Here is a 20,266-nt window from a genome sequence, read left to right as displayed (position 1 = left end):
TGAACTTCAGATAATAACAATAGCCTTTATAATTCATTCATGGAGATGTCGTCCTATGATTACAATATTATCTACTGATCCACTACCAAAAATTTAAGACATACCAATAACTACAGCACAGAATGACGTGTTTTCTGGAATAGAAAATTACGCATCGCATTACGCTAACAGTAGTCATAACTGTGGTCTAGGATGTCTTTTTGATATTTCCCCAACATACTTTTAAGTGAAATATCCATTATAGGAAATTTTAGAGTTACAAAGAGGTGAATTTAGAGGTGTTTTGGTGTGGTATGGAGACTTATTTTATGGAGAGTTATTATTGTTAGGGTCTCAGGATTTTGCGACAACATTGGAACACAACAAACATTTCGTCTAGTGCAAAATGGCGACGCCAAGCCCAAGAAAATTTCAGGAAAAGATAGCGTTACTGCAGCAAAGGGAGGCCGAAGGAAAGCAGGAATATGAGCAAATTATGACAGAGGTCCAAGTGCTGACTAGAGCTGTACGTGTCATGTATATCATTCCGATAAGTGTCTGAAATTTGACAGTGAAATGGGAAAATATTTCTTCATTTCAAAACATCATATAAGTTATAATGTATTTATCATGTGTTAACCAGATAACAGTGCAGAAATACGTACGTTTGACTTTGTGCTATGGTCTGATATGTTTTCACTTCTTATTTGGTCATGTCAATTGATATGGTGTTCATTTTGATCATGAAAACAACATCCCTCTGAGAGAGAGGTATATTCTGATCCAGTTCAATATTTAATCCTATGTGTTGTGTGGTGACATAGTGATACGTACGTCATTCTTTCCAAATGTGCAGTTGTCATATCTATGACAGTAGGTATTGCCTGTAAACTTCCTTGCTACACACCTTCTCAACCCACTGGTAAGGTATTGTACTAATGATGTTATTAGGAGTTTTAAATGGCTTTGGGAATTTTTCTTGTCATGTCTTCAAAAAGCTGGCGTAACCATGGTGGACCGTATGCTCCATAGTAGAATTTAAGGCAACTGCTATTTTACAAGATAAGACATTTATCTTGCTTGAGAAGAGAGAGTTTTGCAAATAAAAGCTCCAAATTAGGTGCAATGTTTTATTTATTTTTTTCTAGATTTGAAGGAAGTGCATATAATTTATCTCTATACATTAGAGATGTGATGTACATGTGAGGAGCATGATTTGGAACATTACTTTGATGAAAATTGAATAGAAGCTTAGAGAGGATGATGATGATTAGGGAAGATGTAGGAAAAAATTGTGAAACTTTACTAGAAATTAACAGGACATGTGGAAACCTAAATTTCCTCTACGTTGGGGATGAAATTTACCTTGGCATTAAATATGGTAGACTATTTGTGCTATACTTATAAGACTGATGTGTTTCATCGCATTGGTTGCATGCAGGAGCATGATAGAGTCTCAGAGAATGCTGAAATGTACCAGAATAAAACAGTTTGAGTTGTCCAGATTACTTGATCTGTGTTCAGATGAGCTGATAATGCAAAGTTTGATTTAAGAAATAAAGATTTATTGTCAGAGGAAAAAAAATTATTTTGATTAGGTACTCTAACCTGATTGGTCCCTGTAAATATGTAAATACTGAAATAGCATAAGTGTCAACAACGTAAAGTGAAAACTATTTGTAACGAACAGAAAAATGTCTCATAAGGATAAAGTAAGTAAGAAGAATCTGATACAAGCCTTAATATTATCAAGGAGAAATAAATTTAATGGGGCATTTTCCTAAGATAGTGATATATGCGATACAACCACATGTTGCCATTTATATAGTGCATTGATGTACTTACTCCCTTTTATAGTGCAGACTCCTCCTTATTCCATATTTCCATTGCTTTTTAAGATGCTAACATAGTTTCGTTACAACTCTGATTGTGGTGTTATGAAATGAATATGTATTAGCTTGTCATCTTTAATGATCTTGGCTCAACTTTAATTGTACTTTATTTATTTACATTCAGTTGATTGTGACTGATTGATGGCATGTTTGATTTATTCAACTTTATTACATAAGTAAACATATAAAGATACAGAGGTTAACACAGAGGTTAGTGTTACAAACAGTGAGTAACTCTGCATGAGCTTCCCGAAAATATGGGTTTGAATCTTGGGCATTACATTCAGCCCACAGCCAATCCCAGCAGTTCATGCTTCCTTCAGGGCTTGTCAATTAATGAGTTCTGCTCTAGACTACAAGGTGTGTGTGTATTCAGGGAATAGTAAAGACATGGTGTAAATATAGTGTTAAGAAGTTTTCAGTACAAGTGTAAAACTGTCGTAATGCACAAAGTAATTATATAAACAACTCTTGTAGAAAGTACAAAAAAGTGAAATAGTAAGAATTTTAGTCCAGGATCTTAGCCCACCTTTATTATCAACCTCTTAATATGAAAGTAAAACTTTTAGATGAATATTTTCACATTGAGTTTTGTGCCTCAGTTTCAAGGCTTTACATCTGAGCATGGGTGGTGCCTGAAGTGGCTTTTCTTTAGATTTAGAGAATCAGGCAAAAGACAAATCAGAACTATTTGACACTGTTGGACGGTGACACATTCACCATCAAAGGTTGACCAAGCTGAAGCAAGAGCAAGTTTTAGTACATTTAAGAGGCAGTCTTGCAAGCACCTTCCTGACCTTTGCAACATTGCATCTGACAGGTGCTACTTTTGATTCTACAAACTTTTTTAGTTTTACTCTTATGAAAAAATATCATTGGATGACATTGATTATAACAAGAAAAGATAAAACATGATTGGTGAAATTAATGATAAAACATGCACTGTGGCACAGCCCACAGGCCATACTCCTGTCCTTTTTAGTGTGGTACACTGAAATATTTACGGAAATAGTACATTTTATGTGACTTTATTTTTATTTTTGTATGAATATTTTTGAATACATTAATTAGATTTTTTCATCTTGTTAAAAGTGAATTTTGAGGGTTGGAAAGGTTGAATTAGTGAGACTTTAAGGAGTTAATTTCATGATCATTGAGTGATTATGACATGATGCTTTATAGCTTTGTCCTTGCTTTACACATAATAGATTAGATGATTAGTTTGCTGCTGTTCTTCTCCAGGATTGGTTACAGTTATGAAAACCAGTGAAAAAGACTTATACTTTAAAAGAATGTCATTTTGATAATTTGTAATGCACTCAGAGGGACAGATCAATGAATTAAGGAAAGGCTCTGGAGTTGAAGAAATAAGGGAACATGGTCATAAAAGGAAACTATTATTAAGTTACTTCCTTACCCAGGAGTCCCTTCAGTCTTGAAGAGGCTCATGCAGCACTCAGGAAGCTGGCCATGTTCACTGGTCAGGACCATAGGTCATAAAGTGTTGTGATGTTTGTGCATCTATGTGGGGAGAATACAGGGAAGTTGAGTACTAAGTGTAGTGTCTTCTTTGTTGCCTTGTGGGGATGAAGTGTTTCAAGAAATGTCTAAACAGAATTTGTTGTGGTGTAAAGATGGCTATGTTCAGAGCTTAAGTGGGAGTGCATGTGGTCCATTTTAGTTGAATCAGGAAGTGTGGTTTCTGATGGATGTATGTGTGATGAGTTAGAGTTTAAAACTGTCGGGAGATCATTTGTGTAATGCTTGCTGAGTTGTTTCAGTGTATGCATGTTTTGTCATTATATTTGTTGGGGGTTGGAAGGTCTGTAAGTAGAGGTTACTAGGGTGGAAGGCAGGGGTAAATTTTTTTTTCCTACTTAGGGGTTGGTAGATTTATAGTGTTTTTGTATGGGAAGAGTTTAATGCCATTGCATAGAATTAAGTACCGAGTATGTTTAGGTGAGATTACTGGGTGGACCTTTGTTTCATTTTAAAAGTGTTGTGTGTTTGTGGTTGCTAGGCAGCAAGTGATTGTTTTCCATGCACTATTTTGAGTGATTTCACCTTTGTCACTTGTGCTTTTAAGGGGGTGGAAGACTGTATGGTGAAATATAGTATAGAGTAGATGAACTGTTTATGGAGTATGTTGAGGGATTGTTTTTTATCCAAATCAGGTGCCATTTAGTATTCTGACAGAGTTATGTTTGTGGGTTGCTTTTGTTTTGATGTTACCAGTGTGGAGAGTGAATGTCGTGTGCATCACATGTGATGCTTAGAATAGTTGGAGTTTTGTTCAGTGGCAGTGACTGTCCATTCAAGGTGACAGGAGGGTGCGAACTGGTCATATCTGTATGGGGTTAAAAGAGTAATTGAAGACTTCTGTGGGGATGCAGAAATTCTGTTCTTGATGAATTATTGTTACAGTTATTATTGTTATTGAGGGTCAAGTCAGTTGGGAGGTAAGTTTGAATGGAGAAAAACTGGAGGAAGTTAAGTGTTTTAGATATCTGGGAGTGGATTTGGCAGCGGATGGAACCATGGAAACGGAAGTGAATCATAGGGTGGGGGAGGGGGCGAAAATTCTGGGAGCCTTGAAGAATGTGTGGAAGACAAGAACATTGAAGGAATAGTGGTTCCAACAATGTTGTATGGTTGCAAGGCGTGGGCTTTGGATAGAGTTGTGCGGAGGAGGGTGGATGTGCTGGAAATGAGATGTTTGAGGACAATATGTGGTGTGAGGTGGTTTGATCGAGTAAGTAATGTAAGGGTAAGAGAGATGTGTGGTAATAAAAAGAGTGTGGTTTAGAGAGCAGAAGAGGATGTTTTGAAATGGTTTGGTCACATGGAGAGAATGAGTGAGGGAAGATTGACCAAGAGGATATATGTGTTGGGGGTGGAGGGAACGAGGAGAAGTGGGAGACTAAATTGGAGATGGAAACATGGAGTGAAAAAGATTTTGAGTGATCGGGGCCTGAACATGCAGGAGGGTGAAAGGTGTGCAAGGAATGGAGTGAATTGGAACAATGTGGTATACCGGGGTTGACGTGCTGTCAATGGATTGAACCAGGGCATATGAAGCATCTGGGGTAAACCATGGAAAGTTGTGTGGGGCCTGGATGTGGAAAGGGAGCTGTGGTTTCGGTGCATTATTACATGACAGCTAGAGACTGAGTGTGAACAAATGGGGCCTTTGTTGTCTTTTCCTAGCGCTACCTCGCACACATGAGGGGGGAGGGGGTTGTTATTTCATGTGTGGCGAGGTGGCGATGGGAATGAATAAAGGCAGACAGTATGTTTAATGAAGTGCTGGGTGCTTGTTGCTCCTATTGTGGTGTCAGAGGGTTGTGATTGTGAGGTCATCTTCTTACGAAAGGACCTTCATGATGAGGCTTGCCTAAGGCGAAAAAAATTCTCCATATGGAAAAGAAATGCTACTGGGTGGTAGGAGGAGGGATTCCGATGGTTTGGAGGGTTTTAGGATTGGTATTATATTGGCATGCTTTCACATATAAAGGGTTTTCCTTCATACTTAGGAGTACTTGAAGATATCTGTAAGTGCGTGACTTGTAAATCGGCCATAGTGTTTAATGTGAAAGGTCATTATGTTGATAGGGGCTGTTGTAGGAGAGTTCTTTAAGATTTTGATCACATTGCTTTTATCAGCGGGAATGAAGGTTGGTGGCCATTTGTTTCTCGATGGATTTTGTGTAGGTTCCTGGGGTAAACCATGGAAAGTTTTGTAGGTACTGGATTTGGAAAGGGAGCAGTGATTTCAGTGCATTAAACATGACTGCTAGACTGAGTGTGAACAAATGTGGGCTCTTGTCTTCTCTTAGCGCTACCTTGTGGGGTTAGGGGGGGTGCTATATCATTTGTGGCGGGTTGGTGACGGGAATGAATAAAGGCAGCAAGTATGAATATGTACATGTGTATATATGTATATGTTTGTGTATGTATATTATGTATATGTTGAAGTGTATAGGTATGTATATGTGCATGTGGGGGCGTTTATGTATATACATGTGAATGTGGGTGGGTTGGGCCATTCTTTTGTCTGTTTCCTTGTGCTACCTCACTAATGCAGGAGACAGCGACAAAGTATGATAATATATATATATATATATATATATATATATATATATATATATATATATATATATATATATATATATATATATTTTTTTTTTTTTTTTTTTTTTTTTTTTTGCCGCTGTCTCCCGCGTTTGCGAGGTAGTGCAAGGAAACAGACGAAAGAAATGGCCCAACCCACCCCCATACACATGTATATACATACACGTCCACACACGCAAATATACATACCTACACACACACACACACACACATATATATATATATATATATATATATATATATATATATATATATATATTTTATCATACTTTGTCGCTGTCTCCTTTTTTCCATAGCCAGAGGTTGAACCATTATGTGACATTCTTTTTTTTCATTCATTTCAAGCTAGAAGTTTCAGTTTTCTAAATTGTTTCTTACATTTCTCATATGTATATATATGTATGTGTGTGTGTGTGTGTGTATATGTGCATATGTATGTGTATGTGTGTGTATGTGTATATGTATATATATATGTATATTATCCCTGGGGATAGGGGTAAAAGAATACTTCCCACGTATTCCTCGCGTGTCGTAGAAAGCGACTAGAGGGGACGGGAGCGGGGGGCCAGAAATCCTCCCCTCCTTGTATTAACTTTCTAAAATGGGAAACAGAAGAAGGAGTCATGCGGAGAGTGCTCATCCTCCTCGAAGGCTCAGAGTGGGGTGCCTAAATGTGTGTGGATGTAACCAAGATGTGAAAAAAGGAGAGATAGGTAGTATGTTTGAGGAAAGGAACCTGGATGTTTTGGCTCTGAGTGAAACGAAGCTCAAGGGTAAAGGGGAAGAGTGGTTTGGGAATGTCTGGGGAGTAAAGTCAGGGGTTAGTGAGAGGACAAGAGCAAGGGAAGGAGTAGCAATACTCCTGAAACAGGAGTTGTGGGAGTATGTGATAGAGTGTAAGAAAGTAAATTCTCGATTAATATGGGTAAAACTGAAAGTTGATGGAGAGAGGTGGGTGATTATTGGTGCATATGCACCTGGGCATGAGAAGAAAAATCAAGAGAGGCAAGTGTTTTGGGAGCAGCTGAATGAGTGTGTTAGTGGTTTTGATGCACGAGACCGGGTCATAGTGATGGGTGATTTGAATGCAAAGGTGAGTAATGTGACAGTTGAGGGAATAATTGGTATACATGGGGTGTTCAGTGTTGTAAATGGAAATGGTGAAGAGCTTGTAGATTTATGTGCTGAAAAAGGACTGATGATTGGGAATACCTGGTTTAAAAAGCGAGATATACATAAGTATACTTATGTAAGTAGGAGAGATGGCCAGAGAGCGTTATTGGATTACGTGTTAATTGACAGGCGTGCGAAAGAGAGACTTTTGGATGTTAATGTGCTGAGAGGTGCAACTGGAGGGATGTCTGATCATTATCTTGTGGAGGCTAAGGTGAAGATTTGTATGGGTTTTCAGAAAAGAAGAGTGAATGTTGGGGTGAAGAGGGTGGTGAGAGTAAGTGAGCTTGAGAAGGAGACCTGTGTGAGGAAGTACCAGGAGAGACTGAGTACAGAATGGAAAAAAGTGAGAACAATGGAAGTAATGGGAGTGGGGAGGAATGGGATGTATTTAGGGAATCAGTGATGGATTGCGCAAAAGATGCTTGTGGCATGAGAAGAGTGGGAGGTGGGTTGATTAGAAAGGGTAGTGAGTGGTGGGATGAAGAAGTAAGAGTATTAGTGAAAGAGAAGAGAGAGGCATTTGGACGATTTTTGCAGGGAAAAAATGCAATTGAGTGGGAGATGTATAAAAGAAAGAGACAGGAGGTCAAGAGAAAGGTGCAAGAGGTGAAAAAAAGGGCAAATGAGAGTTGGGGTGAGAGAGTATAATTTTATTTTAGGGAGAATAAAAAGATGTTCTGGAAGGAGGTAAATAAAGTGCGTAAGACAAGGGAGCAAATGGGAACTGCGGTGAAGGGCGCAAGTGGGGAGGTGATAACAAGTAGTGGTGATGTGAGAAGGAGATGGAGTGAGTATTTTGAAGGTTTGTTGAATGTGTTTGATGATAGAGTGGCAGATATAGGGTGTTTTGGTCGAGGTGGTGTGCAAAGTGAGAGGGTTAGGGAAAATGATTTGGTAAACAGAGAAGAGGTAGTGAAAGCTTTGCGGAAGATGAAAGCCGGCAAGGCAGCAGGTTTGGATGGTATTGCAGTGGAATTTATTAAAAAAGGGGGTGACTGTATTGTTGACTGGTTGGTAAGGTTATTTAATGTATGTATGACTCATGGTGAGGTGCCTGAGGATTGGCGGAATGCGTGCATAGTGCCATTGTACAAAGGCAAAGGGGATAAGAGTGAGTGCTCAAATTACAGAGGTATAAGTTTGTTGAGTATTCCTGGTAAATTATATGGGAGGGTATTGATTGAGAGGGTGAAGGCATGTACAGAGCATCAGATTGGGGAAGAGCAGTGTGGTTTCAGAAGTGGTAGAGGATGTGTGGATCAGGTGTTTGCTTTGAAGAATGTATGTGAGAAATACTTAGAAAAGCAAATGGATTTGTATGTAGCATATATGGATCTGGAGAAGGCATATGATAGAGTTGATAGAGATGCTCTGTGGAAGGTATTAAGAATATATGGTGTGGGAGGAAAGTTGTTAGAAGCAGTGAAAAGTTTTTATCGAGGATGTAAGGCATGTGTACGTGTAGGAAGAGAGGAAAGTGATTGGTTCTCAGTGAATGTAGGTTTGCGGCAGGGGTGTGTGATGTCTCCATGGTTGTTTAATTTGTTTATGGATGGGGTTGTTAGGGAGGTAAATGCAAGAGTTTTGGAAAGAGGGGCAAGTATGAAGTCTGTTGGGGATGAGAGAGCTTGGGAAGTGAGTCAGTTGTTGTTCGCTGATGATACAGCGCTGGTGGCGGATTCATGTGAGAAACTGCAGAAGCTGGTGACTGAGTTTGGAAAAGTGTGTGGAAGAAGAAAGTTAAGAGTAAATGTGAATAAGAGCAAGGTTATTAGGTACAGTAGGGTTGAGGGTCAAGTCAATTGGGAGGTGAGTTTGAATGGAGAAAAACTGGAGGAAGTGAAGTGTTTTAGATATCTGGGAGTGGATCTGGCAGCGGATGGAACCATGGAAGCGGAAGTGGATCATAGGGTGGGGGAGGGGGCGAAAATCCTGGGGGCCTTGAAGAATGTGTGGAAGTCGAGAACATTATCTCGGAAAGCAAAAATGGGTATGTTTGAAGGAATAGTAGTTCCAACAATGTTGTATGGTTGCGAGGCGTGGGCTATGGATAGAGTTGTGTGCAGGAGGATGGATGTGCTGGAAATGAGATGTTTGAGGACAATGTGTGGTGTGAGGTGGTTTGATCGAGTGAGTAACGTAAGGGTAAGAGAGATGTGTGGAAATAAAAAGAGCGTGGTTGAGAGAGCAGAAGAGGGTGTTTTGAAGTGGTTTGGGCACATGGAGAGGATGAGTGAGGAAAGATTGACCAAGAGGATATATGTGTCGGAGGTGGAGGGAACAAGGAGAAGAGGGAGACCAAATTGGAGGTGGAAAGATGGAGTGAAAAAGATTTTGTGTGATCGGGGCCTGAACATGCAGGAGGGTGAAAGGAGGGCAAGGAATAGAGTGAATTGGAGCGATGTGGTATACCGGGGTTGACGTGCTGTCAGTGGATTGAAGCAGGGCATGTGAAGCGTCTGGGGTAAACCATGGAAAGCTGTGTAGGTATGTATATTTGCGTGTGTGGACGTATGTATATACATGTGTATGGGGGGGGGTTGGGCCATTTCTTTCGTCTGTTTCCTTGCGCTACCTCGCAAACGTGGGAGACAGCGACAAAGTATAATAAAAAATATAAAATATATATATATATATATATATATATATATATTTTTTTGCTGTCTCCCGCGTTTGCGAGGTAGCGCAAGGAAACAGACGAAAGAAATGGCCCAACCCACCCCCATACACATGTATATACATACGTCCACACACGCGAATATACATACCTACACAGCTTTCCATGGTTTACCCCAGACGCTTCACATGCCTTGATTCAATCCATTGACAGCACGTCAACCCCGGTATACCACATTGCTCCAATTCACCCTATTCCTTGCCCTCCTTTCACCCTCCTGCATGTTCAGGCCCCGATCACACAAAATCTTTTTCACTCCATCCTTCCACCTCCAATTTGGTCTCCCTCTTCTCCTCGTTCCCTCCACCTCCGACACATATATCCTCTTGGTCAATCTTTCCTCACTCATTCTCTCCATGTGCCCAAACCATTTCAAAACACCCTCTTCTGCTCTCTCAACCACGCTCTTTTTATTTCCACACATCTCTCTTACCCTTACGTTACTCACTCGATCAAACCACCTCACACCACACATTGTCCTCAAACATCTCATTTCCAGCACATCCATCCTCCTGCGCACAACTCTATCCATAGCCCACGCCTCACAACCATACAACATTGTTGGAACCACTATTCCTTCAAACATACCCATTTTTGCTTTCCGAGATAATGTTCTCGACTTCCACACATTCTTCAAGGCTCCCAGAATTTTCGCCCCCTCCCCCACCCTATGATCCACTTCCGCTTCCATGGTTCCATCCGCTGCCAGATCCACTCCCGGATATCTAAAACACTTCACTTCCTCCAGTTTTTCTCCATTCAAACTCACCTCCCAATTGACTTGACCCTCAACCCTACTGTACCTAATAACCTTGCTCTTATTCACATTTACTCTTAACTTTCTTCTTCCACACACTTTACCAAACTCAGTCACCAGCTTCTGCAGTTTCTCACATGAATCAGCCACCAGCGCTGTATCATCAGCGAACAACAATTGACTCACTTCCCAAGCTCTCTCATCCCCAACAGACTTCATACTTGCCCCTCTTTCCAAAACTCTTGCATTCACCTCCCTAACAACCCCATCCATAAACAAATTAAACAACCATGGAGACATCACACTCTCCTGCCGCAAACCTACATTCACTGAGAACCAATCACTTTCCTCTCTTCCTACACGTACACATGCCTTACATCCTCGATAAAAACTTTTCACTGCTTCTAACAACTTGCCTCCCACACCATATATTCTTAATACCTTCCACAGAGCATCTCTATCAACTCTATCATATGCCTTCTCCAGATCCATAAATGCTACATACAAATCCATTTGCTTTTCTAAGTATTTCTCACATACATTCTTCAAAGCAAACTCCTGATCCACACATCCTCTACCACTTCTGAAACCACACTGCTCTTCCCCAATCTGATGCTCTGTACATGCCTTCACCCTCTCAATCAATACCCTCCCATATAATTTACCAGGAATACTCAACAAACTTATACCTCTGTAATTTGAGCACTCACTCTTATCCCCTTTGCCTTTGTACAATGGCACTATGCACGCATTCCGCCAATCCTCAGGCACCTCACCATGAGTCATACATACATTAAATAACCTTACCAACCAGTCAACAATACAGTCACCCCCTTTTTTAATAAATTCCACTGCAATACCATCCAAACCTGCTGCCTTGCCGGCTTTCATCTTCCGCAAAGCTTTTACTACCTCTTCTCTGTTTACCAAATCATTTTCCCTAACCCTCTCACTTTGCACACCACCTCGACCAAAACACCCTATATCTGCCACTCTATCATCAAACACATTCAACAAACCTTCAAAATACTCACTCCATCTCCTTCTCACATCACCACTACTTGTTATCACCTCCCCATTTGCGCCCTTCACTGAAGTTCCCATTTGCTCCCTTGTCTTACGCACTTTATTTACCTCCTTCCAGAACATCTTTTTATTGTCCCTAAAATTCATGATACTCTCTCACCCCAACTCTCATTTGCCCTTTTTTTCACCTCTTGCACCTTTCTCTTGACCTCCTGTCTCTTTCTTTTATACATCTCCCACTCAATTGCATTTTTTCCCTGCAAAAATCGTCCAAATGCCTCTCTCTTCTCTTTCACTAATACTCTTACTTCTTCATCCCACCACTCACTACCCTTTCTAATCATCCCACCTCCCACTCTTCTCATGCCACAAGCATCTTTTGCGCAATCCATCACTGATTCCCTAAATACATCCCATTCCTCCCCCACTCCCCTTACTTCCATTGTTCTCACCTTTTTCCATTCTGTACTCAGTCTCTCCTGGTACTTCCTCACACAAGTCTCCTTCCCAAGCTCACTTACTCTCACCACCCTCTTCACCCCAACATTCACTCTTCTTTTCTGAAAACCCATACAAATCTTCACCTTAGCCTCCACAAGATAATGATCAGACATCCCTCCAGTTGCACCTCTCAGCACATTAACATCCAAAAGTCTCTCTTTCGCGCGCCTGTCAATTAACATGTAATCCAATAACGCTCTCTGGCCATCTCTCCTACTTACATAAGTATACTTATGTATATCTCGCTTTTTAAACCAGGTATTCCCAATCATCAGTCCTTTTCCAGCACATAAATCTACAAGCTCTTCACCATTTCCATTTACAACACTGAACACCCCACGTATACCAATTATTCCCTCAACTGCCACATTACTCACCTTTGCATTCAAATCACCCATCACTATAACCCGGTCTCGTGCATCAAAACCACTAACACACTCATTCAGCTGCTCCCAAAACACTTGCCTCTCATGATCTTTCTTCTCATGCCCAGGTGCATATATATATATATATATATATATATATATATATATATATATATATATATATATATATATATATATATTTTTTTTTTTTTTTTTTTTTTACATACTATTCACCATTTCCCGCGATAGCGAGGTAGCATTAAGAACAGAGGACTGGGCCTTTGAGGGAGTATCCTCACCTGGCCCCCTTCTCTGTTCCTTCTTTTGGAAAATTAAAAAAAAAACGAGAGGGGAGGATTTCCAGCCCCCTGCTCCCTTCCCTTTTAGTCGCCTTCTACGACACGCAGGGAATACGTGGGAAGTATTCTTTCTCCCCTATCCCCTATTTTTTTTTTAAATATATATATAGATATATATATATTTTTATTCATACTATTTGCCATTTCCCGCGGTAGCGAGGTAGCGTTAAGAACAGAGAACTGGGCCTTAGAGGGAATATCCTCACCTGACCCCCTTCTCTGTTCCTTCTTTTGGAAAATTAAAAAAAAAACAAGAAAGGGGAGGATTTCCAGCCACCCGCTCCCTCCCCTTTTAGTCGCCTTCTATGACACGCAGGGAATAAGTGGGAAGTATTCTTTCTCCCCTATCCCCTTGAAGAATGTGTGGAAGTCGAGAACATTATCTCGGAAAGCAAAAATGGGTATGTTTGAAGGAATAGTGGTTCCAACAATGTTGTATGGTTGCGAGACGTGGGCTATGGATAGAGTTGTGCGCAGGAGGATGGATGTGCTGGAAATGAGATGTTTGAGGACAATATGTGGTGTGAGGTGGTTTGATCGAGTAAGTAACGTAAGGGTAAGAGAGATGTGTGGAAATAAAAAGAGCGTGGTTGAGAGAGCAGAAGAGGGTGTTTTGAAATGGTTCGGGCACATGGAGAGAATGAGTGAGGAAAGATTGACCAAGAGAATATATGTGTCGGAGGTGGAGGGAACGAGGAGAAGAGGGAGACCAAATTGGAGGTGGAAAGATGGAGTGAAAAAGATTTTGTGTGATCGGGGCCTGAACATGCAGGAGGGTGAAAGGAGGGCAAGGAATAAAGTGAATTGGAGCGATGTGGTATACCGGGGTAGACGTGCTGTCAGTGGATTGAATCAAGGCATGTGAAGCGTCTGGGGTAAACCATGGAAAGCTGTGTAGGTATGTATATTTGCGTGTGTGGACGTATGTATATACATGTGTATGGGGGTGGGTTGGGCCATTTCTTTCGTCTGTTTCCTTGCGCTACCTCACAAATGCGGGAGACAGCGACAAAGCAAAAAAAATAAAAAAAAATATATATATATATATATATATATATATAAAGTGTGTGGTAAAGTGTGTGGAAGAAGAAAGTTAAGAGTAAATGTGAATAAGAGCAAGGTTATTAGGTACAGTAGGGTTGAGGGTCAAGTCAATTGGGAGGTGAGTTTGAATGGAGAAAAACTGGAGGAAGTGAAGTGTTTTAGATATCTGGGAGTGGATCTGGCAGCGGATGGAACCATGGAAGCGGAAGTGGATCATAGGGTGGGGGAGGGGGCGAAAATTCTGAGGGCCTTGAAGAATGTGTGTAAGTCGAGAACATTATCTCGGAAAGCAAAAATGGGTATGTTTGAAGGAATAGTGGTTCCAACAATGTTGTATGGTTGCGAGGCGTGGGCTATGGATAGAGTTGTGCGCAGGAGGATGGATGTGCTGGAATTGAGATGTTTGAGGACAATGTGTGGTGTGAGGTGGTTTGATCGAGTGAGTAACGTAAGGGTAAGAGAGATGTGTGGAAATAAAAAGAGGGTGGTTGAGAGAGCAGAAGAGGGTGTTTTGAAATGGTTTGGGCACATGGAGAGAATGAGTGAGGAAAGATTGACCAAGAGGATATATGTGTCGGAGGTGGAGGGAACGAGGAGAAGAGGGAGACCAAATTGGAGGTGGAAAGATGGAGTGAAAAAGATTTTGTGTGATCGGGGCTTGAACATGCAGGAGGGTGAAAGGAGGGCAAGGAATAGAGTGAATTGGAGCGATATGGTATACCGGGGTTGACGTGCTGTCAATGGATTGAATCAAGGCATGTGAAACGTCTGGGGTAAACCATGGAAAGCTGTGTAGGTATGTATATTTGCGTGTGTGGACGTATGTATATACATGTGTATGGGGGGGGGGTTGGGCCATTTCTTTCGTCTGTTTCCTAGCGCTACCTTGCAAACGCGGGAGACAGCGACAAAGTATAATATAATATAATATATATATATATATATATAGGATATATATATATATATATATATATATATATATATATGTATATATATATATATATATATATATATATATATATATAGATAGGTGTTTGCTTTGAAGAATGTATGTGAGAAATACTTAGAAAAGCAAATGGATTTGTATGTAGCATTTATGGATCTGGAGAAGGCATATGATAGAGTTGATAGAGATGCTCTGTAGAAGGTATTAAGAATATATGGTGTGGGAGGCAAGTTGTTAGAAGCAGTGAAAAGTTTTTATCGAGGATGTAAGGCATGTGTACGTGTATTAAGAGAGGAAAGTGATTGGTTTTCAGTGAATGTAGGTTTGTGGCAGGGGTGTGTGATGTCTCCATGGTTAATTTGTTTATGGATGGGGTTGTTAGGGAGGTGAATGCAAGAGTTTTGGAAAGAGGGGCAAGTATGAAGTCTGTTGTGGATGAGAGAGCTTGGGAAGTGAGTCAGTTGTTGTTCGCTGATGATACAGCGCTGGTGGCTGATTCATGTGAGAAACTGCAGAAGCTGGTGACTGGGTTTGGTAAAGTGTGTGAAAGAAGAAAGTTAAGAGTAAATGTGAATAAGAGCAAGGTTATTAAATACAGTAGGGTTGAGGGTCAAGTCAATTGGGAGGTAAGTTTGAATGGAGAAAAACTGGAGGAAGTAAAGTGTTTTAGATACCTGGGAGTGGATCTGGCAGCGGATGGAACCATGGAAGCGGACAGGATCATAGGGTGGGGGAGGGGGCGAAAATTCTGGGAACCTTGAAGAATGTGTGGAAGTCGAGAACATTATCTCGGAAAGCAAAAATGGGTATGTTTGAAGGAATAGTGGTTCCAACAATGTTGTATGGTTGCGAGGCGTGGGCTATGGATAAAGTTGTGCGCAGGAGGGTGGATGTGCTGGAAATGAGATGTTTGAGGACAATGTGTGGTGTGAGGTGGTTTGATTGAGTAAGTAATGTGAGGGTAAGAGAGATATGTGGAAATAAAAAGAGCGTGGTTGAGAGAGCAGAAGAGGGTGTTTTGAAATGGTTTGGGCACATGGAGAGAATGAGTGAGGAAAGATTGACCAAGAGGATATATGTGTCGGAGGTGGAGGGAACGAGGAGAAGAGGGAGACCAAATTGGAGGTGGAAAGATGGAGTGAAAAAGATTTTGTGTGATCGGGGCCTGAACATGCAGGAGGGTGAAAGGAGGGCAAGGAATAGAGTGAATTGGATCGATGTGGTATACCGGGGTTGACGTGCTGTCAGGGGATTGAATCAGGGCATGTGAAGCGTCTGGGGTAAACCATGGAAAGCTGTGTAGGTATGTATATTTGCGTGTGTGGACGTGTGTATGTACATGTGTATGGGGGGGGGTTGGGCCATTTCTTTCGTCTGTTTCCTTGCGCTACCTCGCAAACGCGGGAGACAGCGACAAAGTATGAAAAAAAAAAAAAAAAATATATATATATATATATATATATATATATATATATATATCCCTGGGGATAGGGGATTAAGAATACTTCCCACGTATTCCCTGCGTGTCGTAGAAGGCGACTAAAAGGGGAGGGAGCAGGGGGCTGGAAATCCTCCCCTCTCGTTTTTTTTTTTAATTTTCCAAAAGAAGGAACAGAGAGGGCCAGGTGAGGATACTCCAAAAAAGGCCCAGTCCTCTGTTCTTAACGCTACCTCGCCAACGCGGGAAATGGCAAATAGTTTAAAAAAAATATATAGATAGATAGAGTTGTGCACAGGAGGGTGGATGTGCTGGAAATGAGATGTTTGAGGACAATATGTGGTGTGAGGTGGTTTGATCGAGTAAGTAATGTAAGGGTAAGAGAGATGTGTGGAAATGAAAAGAGCATGGTTGAGAGAGCAGAAGAGGGTGTTTTGAAATGGTTTGGTCACATGGAGAGAATGAGCGAGGAAAGATTGACCAAAAGGATATATGTGTCGGAGGTGGAGGGAACGAGGAGAAGTGGGAGACCAAATTGGAGGTGGAAAGATGGAGTGAAAAAGATTTTGAGTGATTGGAGCCTAAACAAGCAGGAGGGTGAAAGGTGTGCAAGGAATAGAGTGAATTGGAACGATGTGTTATACCGGGGTTGACGTGCTGTCAATGCATTGAATCAGGGCATGTGAAGTGTCTGGGGTAAACCATGGAAAGTTGTGTGGGGCCTGGATGTGGAAAGGGAGCTGTGGTTTCGGGCATTATTACATGACAGCTAGGGACTGAGTGTGAACGAATGGAGCCTTTAGCCCCTCCCCCACCCTATGATTCACTTCCGCTTTCTTTTATACCTCTTTTATACTTCTTTTTTTTATACCTCTCCCACTCATTTGCATTTTTTCCCTGCAAAAATCGTCCAAATGCCTTTCTTCTCTTTCACTAGTATCTTACCTCTTCATCCCACCACTCACTACCTTTTCTAATCAACCCACCTCCCACGCTTCTCATGCCACAAGCATCTTTTACACAAGCCATCACTGCTTCCCTAAATACATCCCATTCCTCCCCCACTCCCCTTACCTCCTATGTTCTCACCTTTTTCCATTCTGTGCTCAGTCTCTCCTGGTACTTCCTCACAGAAGTCTCGTTCCCAAGCTCACTTACTCTCACCACTCTCTTCACCCCAACATTCTCTCTTCTTTTCTGAAAACCCCCACAAATCTTCACCTTCGCCTCCACAAGATAATGATCAGACATCCCTCCAGTTGCAACTCTCAGCACATTAACATCCAAGAGTCTCTCTTTCGTGTGTCTATCAATTAACACGTAATCCAATAACGCTCTCTGGCCATCTCTCCTACTTACATACGTATACTTATGTATATCTCGCTTTTTAAACCAGGTATTCCCAATCATTAGTCCTTTTTCATCACATAAATCTACAAGCTCTTCACCATTTCCATTTACAACGCTGAACACTCCATGTATACCAATTATTCCCTCAACTGCCTCATTACTCACCTTTGCATTCAAATCACCCATCACTATAACCCAGTCTTGTGCATCAAAACCACTAACACACTCATTCAGCTGCTCCCAAAACACTTGCCTCATGATCTTTCTTCTTATGCCCAGGTGCATATGCACCAATAATCACCCATCTCTCTCCATCAACGTTCAGTTTTACCCATATCAATCTAGATTTTACTTTCTTACACTCTATCACATACTCCCACAACTCCTGATTCAGGAGTAGTGCTACTCCTTCCCTTGCTCTTGTCCTCTCAGTAACCCCTGACTTTACTCCCAAGATATTCCCAAACCACTCTTCCCCTTTACCCTTGAGCTTCCCTTGAGCTTTGTTTCACTCAGAGCCAAAACACCCAGGTTCCTTTCCTCAAACATACTACCTATCTCTCCTTTTTTCTCATCTTGGTTACATCCACACACATTTAGATACCCCAATCTGAGCCTTCAAGGAGGATGAGCACTCCTCGCGTGACTCCTTCTTCTGTTTCCTTTTTTAGAAAGTTAAAATACAAGGAGGGGAGGGTTTCTGGCCCCCTGCTCCCGTCCCCTTTAGTCGCCTTCTACGACACGTGAGGAATGCGTGGGAAGTATTCTTTCTCCCCTATCCCCAGGGGATATATATATATATAAATATATATATATATATATATATATATATATATATATATATATATATATATATAGTGAAAAGTTTTTATCGAGGATGTAAGGCATGTGTACGTGTAGGAAGAGAGGAAAGTGATTGGTTCTCAGTGAATGTAGGTTTGCGGCAGGGGTGTGTGATGTCTCCATGGTTGTTTAATTTGTTTATGGATGGGGTTGTTAGGGAGGTGAATGCAAGAGTTTTGGAAAGAGGGGTAAGTATGAAGTCTGTTGGGGATGAGAGAGCTTGGGAAGTGAGTCAGTTGTTGTTCGCTGATGATACAGCGCTGGTGGGTGATTCATGTGAGAAACTGCAGAAGCTGGTGACTGAGTTTGGTAAAGTGTGTGAAAGAAGAAAGTTAAGAGTAAATGTGAATAAGAGCAAGGTTATTAGGTACAGTAGGGTTGAGGGTCAAGTCAATTGGGAGGTAAGTTTGAATGGAGCAAAACTGGAGGAAGTAAAGTGTTTTAGATATCTGGGAGTGGATCTGGCAGCGGATGGAACCATGGAAGCAGAAGTGGATCATAGGGTGGGGGAGGGGGCGAAAATCCTGGGAGCCTTGAAGAATGTGTGGAAGTCGAGAACATTATCTCGGAAAGCAAAAATGGGTATGTTTGAAGGAATAGTGGTTCCAACAGTGTTGTATGGTTGCGAGGCGTGGGCTATGGATAGAGTTGTGCGCAGGAGGATGGATGTGCTGGAAATGAGATGTTTGAGGACAATGTGTGGTGTGAGGTGGTTTGATCGAGTAAGTAATGTAAGGGTAAGAGAGATGTGTGGAAATAAAAAGAGCGTGGTTGAGAGAGCAGAAGAGGGTGTTTTGAAATGGTTTAGTCACATGGAGAGAATGAGTGAGGAAAGATTGACCAAGAGGATATATGTGTCAGAGGTGGAGGGAATGAGGAGAAGAGGGAGACCAAATTGGAGGTGGAAGGATGGAGTGAAAAAGATTTTGTGTGATCGGGGCCTGAACATGCAGGAGGGTGAAAGGAGGGCAAAGAATAGAGTGAATTGGATCGATGTGGTATACTGGGGTTGACGTGCTGTCAGTGGATTGAATCAAGGCATGTGTATGGGTGTGGGTTGGGCCATTTCTTTTGTCTGTTTCCTTGCGCTACCTCGCAAACGCGGGAGACAGCGACAAAAAAAAAAAAAATATATATATATATATATATATATATATATATATGTATATATATATATATATACATATATATATATATATATATATATATATGAAAATATATATATATGTGAAAAGTTTTTATCGATGATGTTAGGCATGTGTACGAGTAGGAAGAGAGGAAATGATTGATTCCCAGTGAATGTCGGTTTGTGGCAGGGGTGCGTGATGTCTCCATGTTTTAATTTGTTTATGGATGGGGTTGTTAGGGAGGTGAATGCAAGAGTTTTGGAGAGGGGGGCAAGTATGCGGTCTGTTGTGCATGAGAGGGCTTGGGAAGTGAGTCAGCTGTTGTTTGCTGATGATACAGTGCTGATGGCTGATTCAGCTTAGAAACTGCAGAAGTTGGTGACTGAGTTTGGTAAAGTGTGTGAAAGAAGAAAGCTGAGAGTGAATGTGAATAAGAGCAGTGTTATTAGGTTCAGTAGGGTTGAGGGACAAGTCAATTGGGAGGTAAGTTTGAATGGAGAAAAGCTGGAGGAAGTGAAGTGTTTTAGATATCTGGGAGTGGATTTGGCAGCGGATGGAACCATGAAAGTGGAAGTGTATTATGGTGTGGGGGAGGGGTCAAAAGTTCTGGGAGCATTGAAGAATGTGTGGAGGGTGAGAACGTTATTTTGGAGAG

General features: G+C 41.3%; 1 protein-coding gene across 7 annotated transcripts in view; it reads left to right on the top strand.

Annotated features, from left to right (window-relative positions):
- The window catches only part of LOC139746857 (uncharacterized), a 456,577-nt gene that overhangs the window by 157,197 nt on the left and 279,114 nt on the right, over window positions 1-20,266 (top strand). For 5 of the 7 annotated variants that reach the window (XM_071658476.1, XM_071658475.1, XM_071658477.1 and 2 more), the window contains exon 1: window positions 122-505. The exons of the other annotated variants lie outside the window; for them this stretch is intronic. In XM_071658476.1, the coding sequence (XP_071514577.1) occupies window positions 386-505 (120 nt within the window). In that variant the 5' untranslated portion in view covers window positions 122-385. Of the gene's footprint in view, window positions 1-121; window positions 506-20,266 lie in introns of those variants that run through there. 7 annotated transcript variants of the gene reach the window in all.

This window comes from Panulirus ornatus, chromosome 66 (genome assembly GCF_036320965.1).
Source record: "Panulirus ornatus isolate Po-2019 chromosome 66, ASM3632096v1, whole genome shotgun sequence".
Classification (NCBI taxonomy): Eukaryota; Metazoa; Arthropoda; class Malacostraca; order Decapoda; family Palinuridae; genus Panulirus; species Panulirus ornatus.
The sequence above is the reverse complement of the archived record's forward strand: the minus strand, read 5'-3'. Positions and strand labels throughout refer to the sequence as shown.